This window comes from Coturnix japonica, chromosome 1 (genome assembly GCF_001577835.2).
Source record: "Coturnix japonica isolate 7356 chromosome 1, Coturnix japonica 2.1, whole genome shotgun sequence".
NCBI classification, from domain to species: domain Eukaryota; kingdom Metazoa; phylum Chordata; class Aves; order Galliformes; family Phasianidae; genus Coturnix; species Coturnix japonica.
The window spans coordinates 47,748,721-47,764,916 of record NC_029516.1 but is presented as its reverse complement, the minus strand read 5'-3'; the positions used below and the strand labels follow the sequence as shown (position 1 = coordinate 47,764,916).

Sequence of the window (16,196 nt, the reverse complement as noted above, 5' to 3'; positions counted from 1 at the left end):
CATCGTGTTACCATCCAGAAATACAGGCATTGACAGAACACAAAAGAAGATAAGATGGTGATGCTGCCTTTGTCCAGAGCAGCACCTCTCAATGCATGCTGAATTTATGGGCAAGGTGTCTTTCCTGCAATGCCACAAGACCTCTTGCATCCTCATTCATCGGGCAGTGAGAAGGGTGAGATCTTCCTTCACACACATGTCCCCAGTGAGGCACTGGGGATGCAGAAGGATGCACTGGGAACAAAGAACAACACTTCTCTACCTCTTCCATTTCATCAGAACAAAAGACACTCTTTTGTCTAACCTGTTGCCTGGGGAGAAGCTTGATTAATAAAATCAGTTAATTAAACAGACTTTGTTATAACTGTCTGCATCACTTTTTTTTTAACCTTTCATTGTTCTTCTTCCACTTAACCACCCACCCCCACTCCTTTTCCAGTATTTGGAATCTGGAAAAAGCCGAAAGCCTTTCATCTTATCAGATGTGTTTTATTGCCCCCTGGTTACACAGTAATTTTGGTCTCCGCTCAATTAAGAGGTCATATGATGGGATATCAGCTCAAGAATTGTCAGATCATTGGACAAATAAGGCAGGGCCTGCCGATACAGTAATAAGACCTGATAACGAAAGCACAGAGGAGAACCAGCAGGAGAGGGAGACACAACCATAACAATCTAAAAGGTGAGGGGCAATCTCAGAAGGACACACAAAATACCACTGTGGGACAGAGAGAGGGAAGGAATGTGAGTGTGTCTAACCACACATTCTTCCCAACATAAAAATTAACAAGACAGAGGAGCCTCAGGAGTGGAATCATTGGCATTTATCAGCAATCTCTGGGGAATCTTCTACCCCCACAATGGACTCCTGACTGGGAGACATAGACAGCCGGTGGGATGATTATACTGCTAGATTGTTTGAGAAAGAAAATCATGTTTTATCTCTAGGAGTAGAGGTGGGGGGTAGAGGGCACTAATTCCTGTTCCTAAGCTTGTTGCAAAGGGCCTCTTTTTCTCTTGTGACTGATAAGGTGGGACGATGTTGAAAAGCACCTGTTTGGAAAGTTCAAAGGGTTTCCAGAGTGAAAGAAAAGAATTTGAACCAGAGCTGGTGGCTATGGGGGAGAGCTAAAGGATAACATGGGAAGTGCTGGTAAGGGAGGTTTCGATGTGTGATACCTCCTTGTATGTGAGAGAAGTTTACCAAGTGTCTGGTTTGCTAGTAAGCAGTATGAAGGACAAGTATTTGTCATGCCTATTTTCTATTAAACTATTTTCTTAAGTTAGTAATAGCACAAAATCAAACAAGTAATCAAGGCTTGTAGCCTGAAACTAGAGAAGGAAGATAACTGCCCCAGAAACAGGATTTACCAACATGAAACAATTCTTCAAGGGCTTTTTTCACCTGGGTCTGTGAAAAGTACACCTCCTCCAGGGATGGCAATGCAATTGCTCAGAGCTTTGTAAATCTGCTCCGACCTGGGGCTGTTTGGAAGTGGGTGGGGTTGGTGAGACTTTTCACCTCCAGCTTCTGATGCTGGTTTCCCCAGGCACGGAAGCACAGCTCTAGATCCCAAGCTGGCCAGCAGAGAGGAGCAGCCACGTGTGCTCATTTCAGGGTTGCCTCAGTTTCTTCTTCATATGATCCTGCAGGCTGGCTAGGCACGAGAAGGGAAAGGTGCACACCTTCCCAGCTGCATGTTTCTTGGGGTGCATCAAGAGCAGGGTGAGCAGGAGAAGACTGTCCCCCCTGGGGCTCCTTTGGCAGAAAGATGATGGACCCCTGTGAATGTGCCAGCCAGATGAAGCCCGGCCTGTCCTTTTCCATTGAGGAGATCTTAAAGAAACCTTCTGCCAGTACCACCAGCAATGAAACCAGGAACAGGAATAACTATGCTGAGAGATCTCCAACTCTAAAAGCAGAATCACCGTGGGCCTTTGGTAAGTACAGGTTCACATAATGAAAAATTACCTTTGTTTTTTTGGTTTTTTTTTTTTGTTGTTGTTGTTGTTTGTTTATTTGGTTTGGTTCGTTTTTTGGTGGGTTTTGTTTGTTTGTTTGTTTGTTTGTTTTGTTTGTTAGTTTAACCACTAAAACCATCTGGTTTGATTAGATATAATTTTTATTTTTAAATTCTTCAGGAATTTGGGATTTCCCCAGTCAGACACAAATAATTCATTACATTACAGAAATTATCTCTAAGAATTAATTTCCTTTTAACCTCACAGAAGATAGGGCTCTGCCGTCAGTCTTTGAAGGGATTTTGAACCATCCAGTGTCAGTGGAGAAATGGGTATGCAACTTGAACAGTCATTGCAGGTAGCTCTTTTCAGTAACAGTGAGGTGTCCTTATTGAAAACAAATAGAACATCCTGTACATTTCCCTTTAAAAAGAATAGGTTCTAATATTAATTAAAAAAAAAAAAGTGGGGTGGCGGGGAGGAGGAAAGCATTGCTTGTCACAAGGAAAGAGAGACTGAAATTCAGGAAGCTGCCCTAAAACTGCTGCAACTTAATGAAGATGATTTACAGTTATATGAAGAGCTGACTGTGGTCTGGAGTGGCAGTCAGATTTCATTTTGTATCATTTTCTGATAAATCTGACCACTCATCCTCAGACAGGAGAAATGGTCTGTAAGGGTATTGGTAGATAAGGTGTTTTAGAACTCAATCACTAGAACAAGAAAAGAAAAATCATCCGTGTTTAATCATTTTTGCTTATTGTCAAGGACACTAGGCCTTTTCATGTTCTAAATAAAACCAACCAGTATATAACTATATATCATGACTTCGACCATAGCAAAGCAGCAGTACATTAGCCTTTTTGACTTGAGTTTCCTTAGTTAAGTTAATTCGGCTATCAGTGAACTTCTACCCCTTCTGAAACTGTCTCCTTTCTTTCCTTAATAAAGATCAATGACCAGCACTTTCTGGATCTAGTATTTATTATTCTTTTTTAATCTACACTTTCCATGAGACAGAGGTGTTTTATGTATGCAGGCATCTTCACTTAAATGAAAAAAATGATCATAAGTTTTGATGGAAGATTTTCATACACTTCTTGCTTAACTGCTTTCAACAAAGCTAAATGATACACTTTATTTTTTGTAACACAGAGAAATTCTTTGTGGATTACTTCCCCATTTACCTGAAGACTGGATGAACTATCAGTAAGAGAGTCTTTTTCTAAAGACCTGATGGTTCAAGTAATTGTTGCTTGTTCACATAGTTTCAGCTCTTTTTATGTCATAGTGGAATTCTGATCTGGACGGGAAAGAAAACAAGATCTAAATCAGGAAGGGAGGTACAGAAAAGTGAGCACCAGATCCAGGCTATATATTAATTATGGTCCTGAAACAGAACTTGCTAGATTGCAGGAGTGGACAGGGACATAGCTGATGGTGCAAGCATAAGAGGACCCACATGACAAAGGAGAATGGGTGCCAGGTTGCCTAGTGGGAGGAAGTGCTTCTATGAACATTGCAAGAGTGGGATTCTGTGAGTTGAAAGTCCTTTCCAAAAGGCCCATGGCCATCACCTTGTGCTATTGGATCCAAAGTGAAACATGCAATATCACAGAAAACAGACAGTGCTGTTCATAGCATGGATTACAAAACTGCATTTAAACAACGTGAGACATCTCTCCGGAAACAAACAAAAAGAATATTGTAGACAGGATCAATTATACTAAGTCTGTTTCATGATCAGTAAGTTGAAGATGACCAGCCCTGTTTTACAGTGCATCTCAGCTAAGCATTCCACTCCACGCTCAAGAACTGACAAAACAGTATGTGGAACATGGCAGGTTCTGGTCAGGTTCTGGGAATTGCTTTACTGTATTGACAGTGCAGTCTGATCCCAAACTGCTACACTTGAAAGTACAGTCAGTTTTTCCCTTTAAAGTGATGCAGGCAGAACAGCCTGAATTTGCCTTTAACTTCACATCATCATCCAGCCATGGGCTAGTTTACCAAGAGAATACAGTGTCCCTTCTATTCTCTGCTGGAAATAAGGCTGGATTAATATACTTAAGGCAGTGTAAAACGTTGTCTAATTAAAGAGGCATGCATATATGTATGAATATTCACCTACCTCTCTCTAAAACTAAGAAAACATAGGAAAGATGTACAGAAATTCCAAAATTTTGTTCTATATTGTTGTTGCAGTTGATCAAAGAATTTAAAAAATAGAATGAAAAAGCAGATCTTCACTTTTAGTTTCTTACTAACACCAAAGAGATACCTAAGCTTATTACTCTTTACCTTCCCAGCAGAACTGCCAGCTTTTGCAGATAGAGTTTGTTTCAACATCGTAACACTGTGCACTGTACATCTTGGGATACTTGCTGTGTTTCATCAAAGTCATCCAACTTCATGTCATTTAACACTGGCATTAAACAAATTATGTAAGTATTTAGCCATGTATAATTTGGCCAAAGTGAGGGAAATTAAATAAGCTAGGGAACTTGGTGGAAATTCCAGGATAGGATACAAATCCAGCTGCTCTCTCAGAACAGCTCAGCAGCAGCAAAGAAGGAAGTACTAAGGTCAGGGCTGAGTCACATCTTACTGTAGATTTCCCACCTCCCATATGTTATGCGTCTGAGCCAGGCTATGATTTACGAGAGTCAGAGATGTCTCATACACATACCCATATCTCCCATGAAGTAGATACCCAGGCTAGAAACAATTGTCCAGCCAGTCTGTTGATCTAGGCAGTCTGGAGACCAAGGTCACACTGGTCCTAAATCCTAACTCTGGGTTCAAGTGTTGAGAAGAATTGTGTGTAGAGAAGAATTGAGAATATTCTGGTGGGACCGGAAGATTCAGAATGTCAGAAATGAGGGACATGATCATAGTTTACCCTGGAGTCCTTTTCCAAGGCAACTCAGGGCACAGGACCAGATGCCCACAAGAAGTTAGAACTAACTTAAGTTATATGACAAAAAGAATGTGGTGTACAGTGACAGCAACTCATGGAAAGCTGGGGCAGTAGCTGATCACATCTAGGAAGATTTCTGGGTCTGATTCCTAAGTTCACATATTTTTGTAATGGTATCTTCACTGTGATTTGGAATAAGGAGTGTAGTCTTCCAACAAGCCTGTTTGAAGTATTAGGCATTTGTGTGATTACTACACAAACATGACTACCAGGTGCCCTGGAACTGCAGTTGTTGGCCTGAAGTCTACTGAAAGTTTTGAGTTTTTGAGAGACTCCTACAAAGTTAAAAAAAGGAATGGTGAACAAGAAGATGTTTTAGTATTCAGCCTGCTTCTTCCCTCTAATTTTTTCACAGTGACTGGAAAGAGTAACCATGGTCTTTGCAAGGGGCACAAATAAACACTCAGCAAGTACTGGTCTCCTCCCTAGAGTCAAATCTTTCATTTTAATGAGCATGGACTAGCAGGTGTGTTTTAGAAAAAGGGACGGTCTGCTAAACAAGTCACTCATCTGTTAAGTGAATTGGCCCCTCTTCTGAAATCCCTGGGAACTTGATTTTAATGTGCTTGAAAGTACATCTGAAATAATTGTTCATTACTCCCCCAGTTTCTGTCAGTGAGGTTCCACCAACAGGAGGTCTTTTGTCAAGGCAAGGAGAGCTGGGGTTAAGTACACTACACCTGGGAAATTAATAGTAAAAGCAGTAATAGATGCAGTAATTGTGTTATTTTGTCAGCATTATGCCCTGTTGTGTTAAGGATATGCAAATTAATATCAATTCAACTGCTGCTTCACACACAAGTGTCAATATGGTGAATATTTACTTCACCCATGGCAACACTCCACCCAGATTTGTTGCGAAAGAGTAAACAGAAGATGGAAGCATATAACTGAATAGATACCATCTGGCCAATATCAGCAATTCACCCCACCTTTCACAAGAAAAAGGTATCTACCTAAAAAAAGAAGCAAGAGAAAAACAGCACACACACAAAAAAAAAGCTGCTTGCAGTTCTCAGTAACAGATTGGTCCCTATTCACCATCTTAGTAGGACCCTAAAATGCCTGAGGCCTTCAACAGGTCAGTTTCTCTCCAGTGATTCCACAAAGAGGCTTAAATAGAACTTAGAGCATTGGAAATAACCTCCTATTTCCAAAAACAAATCTTACATGTTCGCCTGAAATTTTCCATCCTTTCCTACGCAGTTGAAAGTCAAACCAAAAAGGCCATTTTGGGCCGTGAGTCAAAGTCATTTCTGTGCACAGCAGTAGCAAATGTCCCATGTTGCATCAGGCCATCTCCGTAACCAGGAGAAATGAAGAAAACTGCAGTACCTGGAGGAAATTTTACTCCCCATGCCAATTCACAGATTACTTTTCTGAGCTCTTTGCTATAGTCATATGAATATGCATTGAAAAATACTGTCTGGCCTTAAGAGCTACCACTTGCTAGTGCCCTTGCTTGTTGAGGTGAGCAAGTACTGTAGAAAGTTGCAGTAGGAGGAGTAGGACTAGATTCTGGAACTCTTAACTCTTAGATCTGTGCCTTAAACTCAGTTTCATCCACTTTCAGTCTTCTCCAGAAAGTTCCTTTGATTTTTCCAACCTCTCCATGAGGATTATACCACTATAATTTGCTTCTCTGATCTTAAAGAAAAGTTTCTCCCATTCCTTTATACCAGTTCATGTAGACATTGATATTTTCCCATCTGCCTAGGACAGTCTCCCTTTCCCTCCTTGGTTTGTCTTTGTCAGTCTGATTGTTCTATATGTATTAATATGTCCATTGTTACCATTGTTATGTCCATCATTACGGTATGTGAGTATCTCAGGGAAATATTCCAAGCAGAAAAAGTTGTGTATGGAAGATAAAGACTTGTGAAAAAAATTATTTATTTATTTATTTATTTATTTATTTATTTGTATCGTAATTTGGAAAACTCCAGTGTCATCCTTAGGAAGGCTTAATGACTTCTTCAAAAAGCACCTTGCTCAGGCACCCTTGTATTCTTCATTAGTGTAGGATTAAAGTGCTGTCAGTTTTGTAACATTTTTGTCTTCACAGCATCCCATCTGGCAACAAAGTGCAGCTAGTCCTTAATTTTGTGATGAAGGACTGAGATAGAAATCCTAAGAATATACACTAACACTGACATCATCTTAGTTTTTGAGCAAATTATCTAATCCCAGCTCCATACCAGTGTCCATTTCCAGATCTATTCTTCTCCCTCATCCCATTAATGTCGCTCTGTACTCCATCTGTCTCCCAACCAGAAAACTCTAAATGAATTGATCCTAAATGAATTAAAGGAGTCCCATTTTGCATGATATGCATGAAAAACAGAGGTGGAACTTATACCACATTTTTAAGGTCAGCATGGCTGGACGTATGCAGTTGTACTTCCCCAGTTTCCCTGGAGATCTGAGGTAGTTTGAAAAGATAACATTTGAATAACCATTCATCACTGAAAAGAAATTTTGGCTAATTTCCAGAGCTCCTGTGACTGTATTTTCTTCATGTCAGTGTCATCCCTCTGTACAATTCCTATTGTCTAGGTTTTTACTGAGGGCAGAATTGGTCACTTCATCTCCAGATGTTATAATTATCATTGCTTCAAGGCTGGTTAGAAATAGAACTTGCTACTTGTTCAGAAAATAAAACTTTGACAACTCTAAAAAGTTAGATGATTTGCCAGAACTATATCCTGAACCAGAAATGAAATAGGTATTAGAAGCTGAGTTTCTGCCAGCACAGCCTATTTGGGGCCATGCCCACTGCTGTTTGAATACGAGAGAGGTGAGCAGAATAACTTAATGTGCTGTGACTCCCAGAGCCTAAATGTGAGTGACTGCTCAGTCCACGATTATGCTAATATTTTAATGTTCTTTGGTATTAATAACTGATCTGTGCTGTAACATTAGCTTTAGTGCAGTGTTAACCATGGAACCTAAATTTCACAAAGTTTGCTGAGTTTATGCGTTGCCTCTTACTCTGCCCTTCCAAGCAAAGAAGTCCAGGCAAGGAGGAAAATTAGATCAAAATCTAGGTTTGCCCATTAAAGCAGCAGAGACCCAATTATCTTGTCTCCAGACAGTCAAGACTGAGACTTGAGATTAGCCTCAACTTCCACTGAATGTTTATAATGCACTATGCACCAGTGTCATCTGTCACAAAGGTAGATGGGAAATGTTGAGTCAGCCTGGGCAAAGGCTACCATTAGAATGAGGTGATACCTAAATCTGAGCAGCAAGCTGGTCACAGGTAGGACAAAAGGTCCTGGGCCAGGAAAGACAATGACCTTTAGCCTGCTCTATGGCCCGTCTTCCTATACAATAGATATACCTACAGGTGTTAAAGAAAGGATCAGAATCGAAAAGCATTTGGCATCCAGAAAATTCTATGGCAATCTTGCTGATAGATTTCTAGAGCAACCCCACATTTACTGCATTTCTGGGTTCTTCAAAAAAGGTAGCCGGTGACTTGGTTCCTGGCATGGAGACTGATCTTTCTTGATCTTTTGGCTTTGTCTCCTTATTTCTACACTCATAATTTGAACATGAAGAAAGCAAGGAAAAGATTAGAATCTGGGGGATGAATTCACCACAGTCATGCCCCTGGCAACCGGGGGGTCATCCTAAAAATGATGTAAAACACAGAGTAAGTTCATTTTAGCTATGATCTAGCTGTATTGGTAAAGTATGTAGACCAGACATGTTTCTTTCTTTCACCCTTACAGGGAAGTGCACCTAATTACATTTGCTTTCTCAAAGCTTTGCTGTATTGTGTCCTTCACAGATTTCAGCAGCAGGAGTCAATTACAGAATGACTTCCCTTCAGATAAAATGCTTCTCCCTGCCATGTGTGCTACCCCCATGGCCAGAGCAAAGAAAGTGCAGTCAGCTCACTGCAGGAGAGCTACTGACAGCTCAGCTTCCTTCCTGGGTGAGGACATAGGACGTGAACAACTGGAAGGCAAAAGAAAACATGAGGAAGAGGAAGACCAACTGTGTGATTTCCCAGTGGACCATCCACTTCATGGTGAGTGTCTCCAGACCAAAACTTTTTCCTAGAGTACTCAAAATGATAGCTGTTATCTCACATGTTGATACGCAACAACAGACATCACGAATATTTCTACTCAAAACTCCTGCCTGAGTCACAGGTGTGATTCAGCTGTACAGTTCAGGGGATGACCTGATGGAAAAGAGATCTGAGGAGAAGGACCTGGGTATGCTGATGGGTAACAGTCTGGCTATGAGCCAGAATTGTACCTTTGTGGCTTAGAAGGCCAATGGTACATTAAGGTGCATTACAAAGAACTTGGCCAGTGGATCAAGGGAGGTGATCCTCCCCCTCTGCTCTGCCCTGCTAAAGGACTCATCTGGAATGCTGTGTCCAGTTCTGGGCTCCCCAGTTCAAGAAAGACAGGGAACTTCTTGAGAGTGCCCAGCAGATGGCCATCAAGATGATGGAGGTCTGGAGCGCCTCCCTTATGAGGAAAGCTCTGGGACTGTTTAGTCTGGGAAGACTGAGGAGGGATATAATTACTGTTTATAAATATCTAATGTGTGGGAGTCAAGTTGATGGGGCCAGTCTCTTATCAGTGGTATGCAATGATAGAACAAGTGCCAATGGATCTGGAATGCAAGAAGTTCCATACAGGCAAGAACTTACTTACTTGGTGACAGAGCACAGGAACAGGCTGTCTAGCCAGTTTATGGAGTCTCCTTCTCTAGAGATGTTCAAGACTTGTCTGGATGCTTTCCTGTGTGACCTACTGTAGGAAACCTGCTTTAGCAGGGAGTTGGACTTGATGATCTCTGGAGGTCCCTTCCAACCCCTATGATTCTCTGTGATTCTATGTGTGATTCTTCAGACTAACCATCAGAGGGCCCGCCCTCTGAGCTAAGCTGTAGCTCAGGCTTGTCAACCCTATCAGTTTTTATGACAGGGACTCCTTTGGGGGTTTATTGCCCTCCTACTTTGAGAAGCAATCTACAGAGCTAGCAGGAACCAGGTATTGCACAACTTGAGGAGCAAGGCTGCCGAACATGCCGAATCAGCTTGATGCCTTGCACACACCCTGGACCCATAGCACAGGTGGTGAACAGGTCAGCAGCACACAAACAAGCAAACAGGCAATGGGCAATAGTTCTGGCATGTAGGATGTGACAAGTGCTGCTTTAAGTTTGTTGAGTTTCCAGAAAGGTTAATGTGGACAATAATGCTACACTTCAGAAAACTGCCTCTTAGTAGCAGTAGCGAGATCTTTCTTTCCCACATGGTTTGTCTTGTGAGAACCTGCTGTCACCTCCTCCTTCTCCACAAGACCACCTGTCTTGTTGCAGAGAGGAGCACTGCAAGATAAGTGAATATTTTAGCCAACTTTCTTCTTATAAGTTGCAGGCAGTAAATGACAGGAAGGCAAAATCCCATGTTGCATCCTCAAGGAGGGGTCAGGGAAGCTCATCTCTGGCATACAAAGCTGCCTGTGAATGTTGAAAAGGAGAGTATTTTGTGCAGGAGGGAGTCCCCAGCCATGGTGAAGACACTTTCCCAGTGTGGCAGAGGAGGTAGGCAAGTGTCCCAGCTCAGCATTTAGCCTCATTGACTGACACGGTGGTTGGTACCCACCTGATAAGCAAAGCGGGAGAAAGCATGTAATTACCTGTATAAAACTGAGCTGGGTTGAGCTGACCCTTTCAATGACAACTTGTATTTTAAAGACATTTTAAACAAAATCCCTCTGTTCCCTGGAGGCAGTGGGGTTTTGAAACCAAGCAGAGCTTTAATGATGTGCCATTTTCTAGGCTACTGGTTCCTGCAGTTGCTGAGTCTTTGATAGAAACTGGCTGAAGGAGAGGGAGGAACCAAAAGCACTGGATTGGCATTTTCCCCACAGTGCACAAACAATGATGTTTCGGATCCTGTTCACACACTGTGTCATTCTTAACAGAGAGCTGGAGGCCTGGGTTTAAAATCCTTTTCAGCATCATAAGCTCCAGTCTCCATCCTCCACTCTGCTAATGGAAAAGAGCAGGCAGCTCTTTTTCTCCTGCCTCAGCTGCATCTGGAGTTGTCTTTTCTAGTTGCAGTCAGCAGCAGAGCCTCCAGGAGAGGTAGGCTGGCATCATCCCCAGCAGCTAATAGCAAACAAACTTCTCTTACCATGTCTAAGTGACTTTGTGCTCCGGGTGTTCTTTTGGCACAGTCACTACAGGCTGGTTACATAGAATCCGAAAGCACTCATAGAATCATAGAATCATTAAGGTTAGAAAAGATCTCTAATATCACCCAGTCCAACCATCAACTCATCCCCACCATGTTCACCATTCACGTCCCTCAGTGCCACATCCACACGATTCTGGAACACCTCCAGGGTTGGTGTCTGCATCCCTGGGCAGCCTGTGCCACTGCAGCACACTCTTTTGGAGATTTTTCCTAATACACGACCTGCTCACCTGGATCAACCTGAGGCCATTACCTCTTGTTCTGTCATTGTTACCAGGGAGCAGGGGGTGACTCCCACCTCTCCCCAACCTCCTTTCAGGTCATTGTAGAGAGCAGTGAGGTCTTCCCTGAGCCTTCTTCAGACTGAACAACCTCAGTTCCTTCAGCCGTTCCCCATCAGACTTGTGCTCCAGACTGCTCGCAGTTTTGTTGCCCTTCTCTGGACACACTCCATGGCCCCCATGTCTCTCTGGTAGTGAGGAGCCAAAAACTGGGCACTGCACAAGAAGTGCAACCTCATGAGTGCCAAGTACAGAGCCTGCTAAGAAGCCATCTTGGTGGTGTCAAAGGATAACATCAGCCTCACCAGGAGGAGAGCCTTCTGACATGGAAGACAAGTCTCTCACCCCTCTATCTGTATAAAATATCTACACAGTTTGTGAGAAAAGGCACATGGCTCTGACTGAGTAGACACATTTGTGCAGATGTCAGGGAGCAGAAGAGATGAAGCATGCAATAAAATCACTTCAGAGGAGGGAGAGATGGGTTTTGTTTGGTGCTTCTTTGGATAGGAGGAGAAAGATGAGGAGGAGAGTATGACAGTACACACTTCATGAGCAGACAGTTTGAGATAGCAGGAGGACTCCAACAGTGACCCTTGAGTTTGGATTTGGAGCATATTTCCAGGCAAGACCATAACACTGCAGTATTCCTAGAAACTTGCTTTTCCCACAAGATGGCTTCTGCAACTAAATGGGTTAGAAATGCGGCATCATTTAAACCAAAGAGATTTATGCCCTTATCACAAAGCACTTCTTGCACTTTGAACTCAGAGGCTGTGTTGCAAGTGAAAAAAAAAAAAAAAAAAGAAGAGCCCTCATGTTAGAGATACACATGCAGTGCCATTTAATTTTGCTGAGCCCCCATTTGAATTTGGAAGATTTCATCCAGCACATGAATACTTTCACCTGTGGCAAACTGCATGAAAAACTCTTTTCCGAAAACCCAGATCTCAGAAGTAGAATTGGCACAACCCGATTTAGAAAGAGATCATACTGAGAGAAGCTTTACTTTGGAGCTGTAGTTGTAGATGGCTGCCATTTTGCTATATGCAACCGCCATCACTGCTGGTGTCTCCAGAACTTAGGAACAAGCACAGCAAACTCTTGCAGCCATCAGTCAGCATCATAGCACCAAAACCATGTCAACACCCAAGTTAAATACTGAGCACTCATTTTCTTTTTAGTTCCTCCTCTCTGCCCTGTGTGAAACCCTTGTGACTTAACATTTCACCTATGCCAGCTCCTGCTGCAGAATCCCAGCTTGATTCAAGTTCTCGTGGGCAATTCTTCTACAGTGCATTTCACTCAGGCTGAGTCTGGCTATATAACATTTGTATTTGTGTGTCTCCTGTAACTTTATACAACCAAATGCAGTGGGTGAGTGTTCCCAGAAATGCAATTATTTCATAAGTTTTTAAGCATGGGTAATGATTTCAGTGCTCTGCTCCAGCCAGGGAACGGTCAGTGCCTCAGAGAAGACAGATAGTAGCATCACCTTAGTACACTGGCAGATGCCCAGTCTTCTGGGACTTATTCTCTGGGCAGTAGTTCAAGCACAAGGTAGATCAGGCTTCCACAAATGGGGCTAGCTCCTAATTTCAGCAGGAACTGAGGAATTCAGGACATGGAACAACTAGACAGTGTGATTTCATGCAGCTCACGTCACCGTCTTTCACTGTAGAGGATTCTGCCACAGTGAGTAGAAGTCATTCATGTATTTCTATAGCAGAAACCCTCTGCTCATTGCTGATTGGGAACTCAAAGATCTTTTTATTACTCTTACAGATTAATTTTAATCATAATATATTTGATCCCAAAGCATATTGACAAGTTCTGGAGGCAATTATCGTAAAGACAATGGAAAATATGGAGATTATCCCAGTCCTGGAAAAATTCTGGCATAAACCATGTCCCTTCTGCATTGATGCCAGTGTCAGGCATCTTTAGTTTGGTGTTTATGCTTTCTCTGAAGCCACAAATTCATTTGTTCTGTTCATTTCAAATGATATGGTCAAATCCATGTATTTCTGTGAAATGGCATGGTTTATCACTCAAAGAACAGTCCTTTCCCCAATATGCTGACTTAACACATTTATAAAACTCCTGAAAGACACTGAAGCACTGTAGAATCACAATTCCAGATAAATATCTGCTGCCCAGAATATGCCAATGGGACTGAGAAAAAGAGCAGAAGCATCCCATTGTCCTGAATAATGAAATGAAGCAATTTGAAATGAAAAAGAAAAGCAGCTCCTTCTTTTCTGGGAATTTCAGATCCAAAGGGCACATTACACAGGAGGTAGAGGTTAATTTGCTCCTGCAAGTCCAATCTGTGTAACATGACCACTTGTAAAGTTGATGGCACATCTTGATAAATTTACTTCAAAGGTCTTAGAAGTACTTATTGGCTTCTCCCCAATTGTCTGAAAGCTTTTCTTTACACCCCTAGGATCTGGTGCTTTTAATTACTGTTCTTTAATATTGATGGCAAGCCTTTTACCTACTGTATGAGCAAATGCTTGATGCTGAAATTAGAAACAGCAAAAGCTGTGTACTAAAATAATGATGGAAATAGGCTTTCTTGGAGGGAGTGCAGACGCTGAGGCGGGGATGTAAACAAGTGTACCTGATTGATGTCTTGAGGTTTGCCCAGATACAAGTAATCACAAATAGCAGGAATAAAGAAGAAAACAGGCTGTCAGTGCAACCTGCCATAAGCTTGTTTTTCTCCATGGGTACATGGGCAGACAGCTGGGTTCTGACAAAGGCTGATGACCAGAGAGTGTGGGGGGGAGTGCAGTGGTGAACCTGTATGCAACACTGAGTACCATTGCTAAATTACTGTGCCATACTTAACCGTCATCTCTTTGCTGGTGGATGGGATGGGATAAAGTTGGAAGGGAGTCAGGCTGATGGTGAGTAGCATCCCCAACAACAAACTGTCCGTGTGCATGGTTTGATGTGTGTCATTTAAGGGCAAGATTGGTGGTAAGTGGATAGTTGGACTAGATGATCTTAGAGGTCTTTTCCAACGCTAATGATTATGTTGTTCTATCTCCCTGCCAGCTCCTCTGAAAATCAGACTGAGAAATTCCTGCAGCCACTGCTGGCCTAGTGTTCTTAGCATAACTGTTTGCACTGCCCACAGCCTGCACCTCTCTGCATTTCAGCCTTGCTGTCAAGTGATTAGGCACTGCGCTGTGCCGTAGAGTGAGCACAGCTCTTTGTCAGGGAATTGCAGACCAAACAGGGGGAAGTCAAGCCTTTAAATGTTCCAGTCCTGCTGCTATACACTGACTTCTGCCACGCCTCAGTGGCCAGCAGCTGGATGCTAAATGCTACATTTCACTGGCAGGAGTCTCTATTCAGAGCACAGTGTATACATACAACTAGGATCAATCTCACTGGCTGTGCCAGTCCATCTTGAAATTGGCAATAAAACCACTTTAGTAAAGATTAGCTACAGTACCACATTCCCGCCTAAATAAATACAGCACAAGCACTTTTGAAAGCCTTGAAACACCTCTTCAGCTAGGAGAGGGACTGCCTGGGCAGTACCCAGACAAGCATGTTTTGACCTGATGCCATCAGCACGCTGTAGTAACTCTTTTTTAGAGTGGCAATTGCTTTGCTATTGGCTTGACCACCATGAGCTGAATGTCACCATGGGGGAACGGTGTCCAGAAAAGTCACTGGAAGGAACCAGCTGGGTGGCTCAAATATCTGTAATTGATTGAATTAAAAAGAAGAGAGAGTGTTTTTCTTCCAAAGAGGCTGAAAGGAAAAAACAGAATTCAACAAGATATAATGAAGCTTTGTCAAGGCTCCTGAGTTTCCTTCTGAAAAACAAGGGATGTAGGCATTTTTGTTACACTGAGAAAAACATATTTCCAAGGATATGAAGCTGAAGTCACTGCTTGCTTATGTAACCGCTTTCTCTCTTCTTGTCAAAGCAGCAGCAAAATCTTTGAAGCTGGTTATCACATACTGTGATGGAGGGTCTGTCTGGAAATGACAGAGGATTGCAGCAAGATAAACTGATCCCACCAGTTTTCACCTGCCTAGATTACATACTTCAAAACACATGCGTCGGCACTGACTAGTAGCCCTTCACTGGGATTTTTGTTCTTTATCTCTCTAACAAATGCTCCTAGTAATGAGATCAAGTAGGCTTGATACAGTCTTAGCCTGCTAACAGGCTAAGCGTAAATGGGAGTTGCAACTGCAGTACTGCAGAGATAACACTGGTTTAGCTGTTTCAGGTATGCAGGTGAGGCTGTAGCCCATTTGTCTGCTACAAACCAGAGCCCAGAATGGATTTGCCAAAGTATAGTGTTAGTGCAGATGCACAGCTTTTACTCAGCAAACTTGGGTACAAGCACTAATCTTCAGTATTTATTTGCTCATACCTTTAATACCTTGCAGCTGTGTTACAGTGGGTGGTGAAAATGAGCCATTATACGCTAAGCTAAGCTAAAATAATGTAAACAAGCAATTGAAAATTAAACTCCTTCAGCTATGAGTAGTATAAAGCCTTAAATTGCCTTGCTTTTTAGGAAAGGAGTGATAGAGGTGGGTATTTGATGACCAAATTTCACAACGACTGCTGGAAACCAAGTTGTCCAACTCCAACTTTAAGCAGGACCAGCTTAGGTCAGATTGCTCATTCCTTTGTCTATTCAGGCTTGGAATATCTCCATGGATAGAGACTTCAGACCCTCTGCAGGACTGTATCCCCAGA

At 42.4% G+C, this 16,196-nt stretch overlaps 1 protein-coding gene across 1 annotated transcript in view; it reads left to right on the top strand.

Annotated features, from left to right (window-relative positions):
- Positions 1-589: 589 nt before the first annotated feature.
- The window catches only part of ISX (intestine specific homeobox), a 28,887-nt gene continuing 13,280 nt past the window's right edge, over positions 590-16,196 (top strand). Inside the window, exons 1-3 of the mRNA XM_015863546.2 lie at positions 590-682; positions 1,654-1,941; positions 8,739-8,981. Coding sequence (XP_015719032.1) covers positions 1,773-1,941; positions 8,739-8,981 — 412 coding nt within the window. The 5' untranslated portion in view covers positions 590-682; positions 1,654-1,772. The remainder of the gene's footprint in view (positions 683-1,653; positions 1,942-8,738; positions 8,982-16,196) is intronic.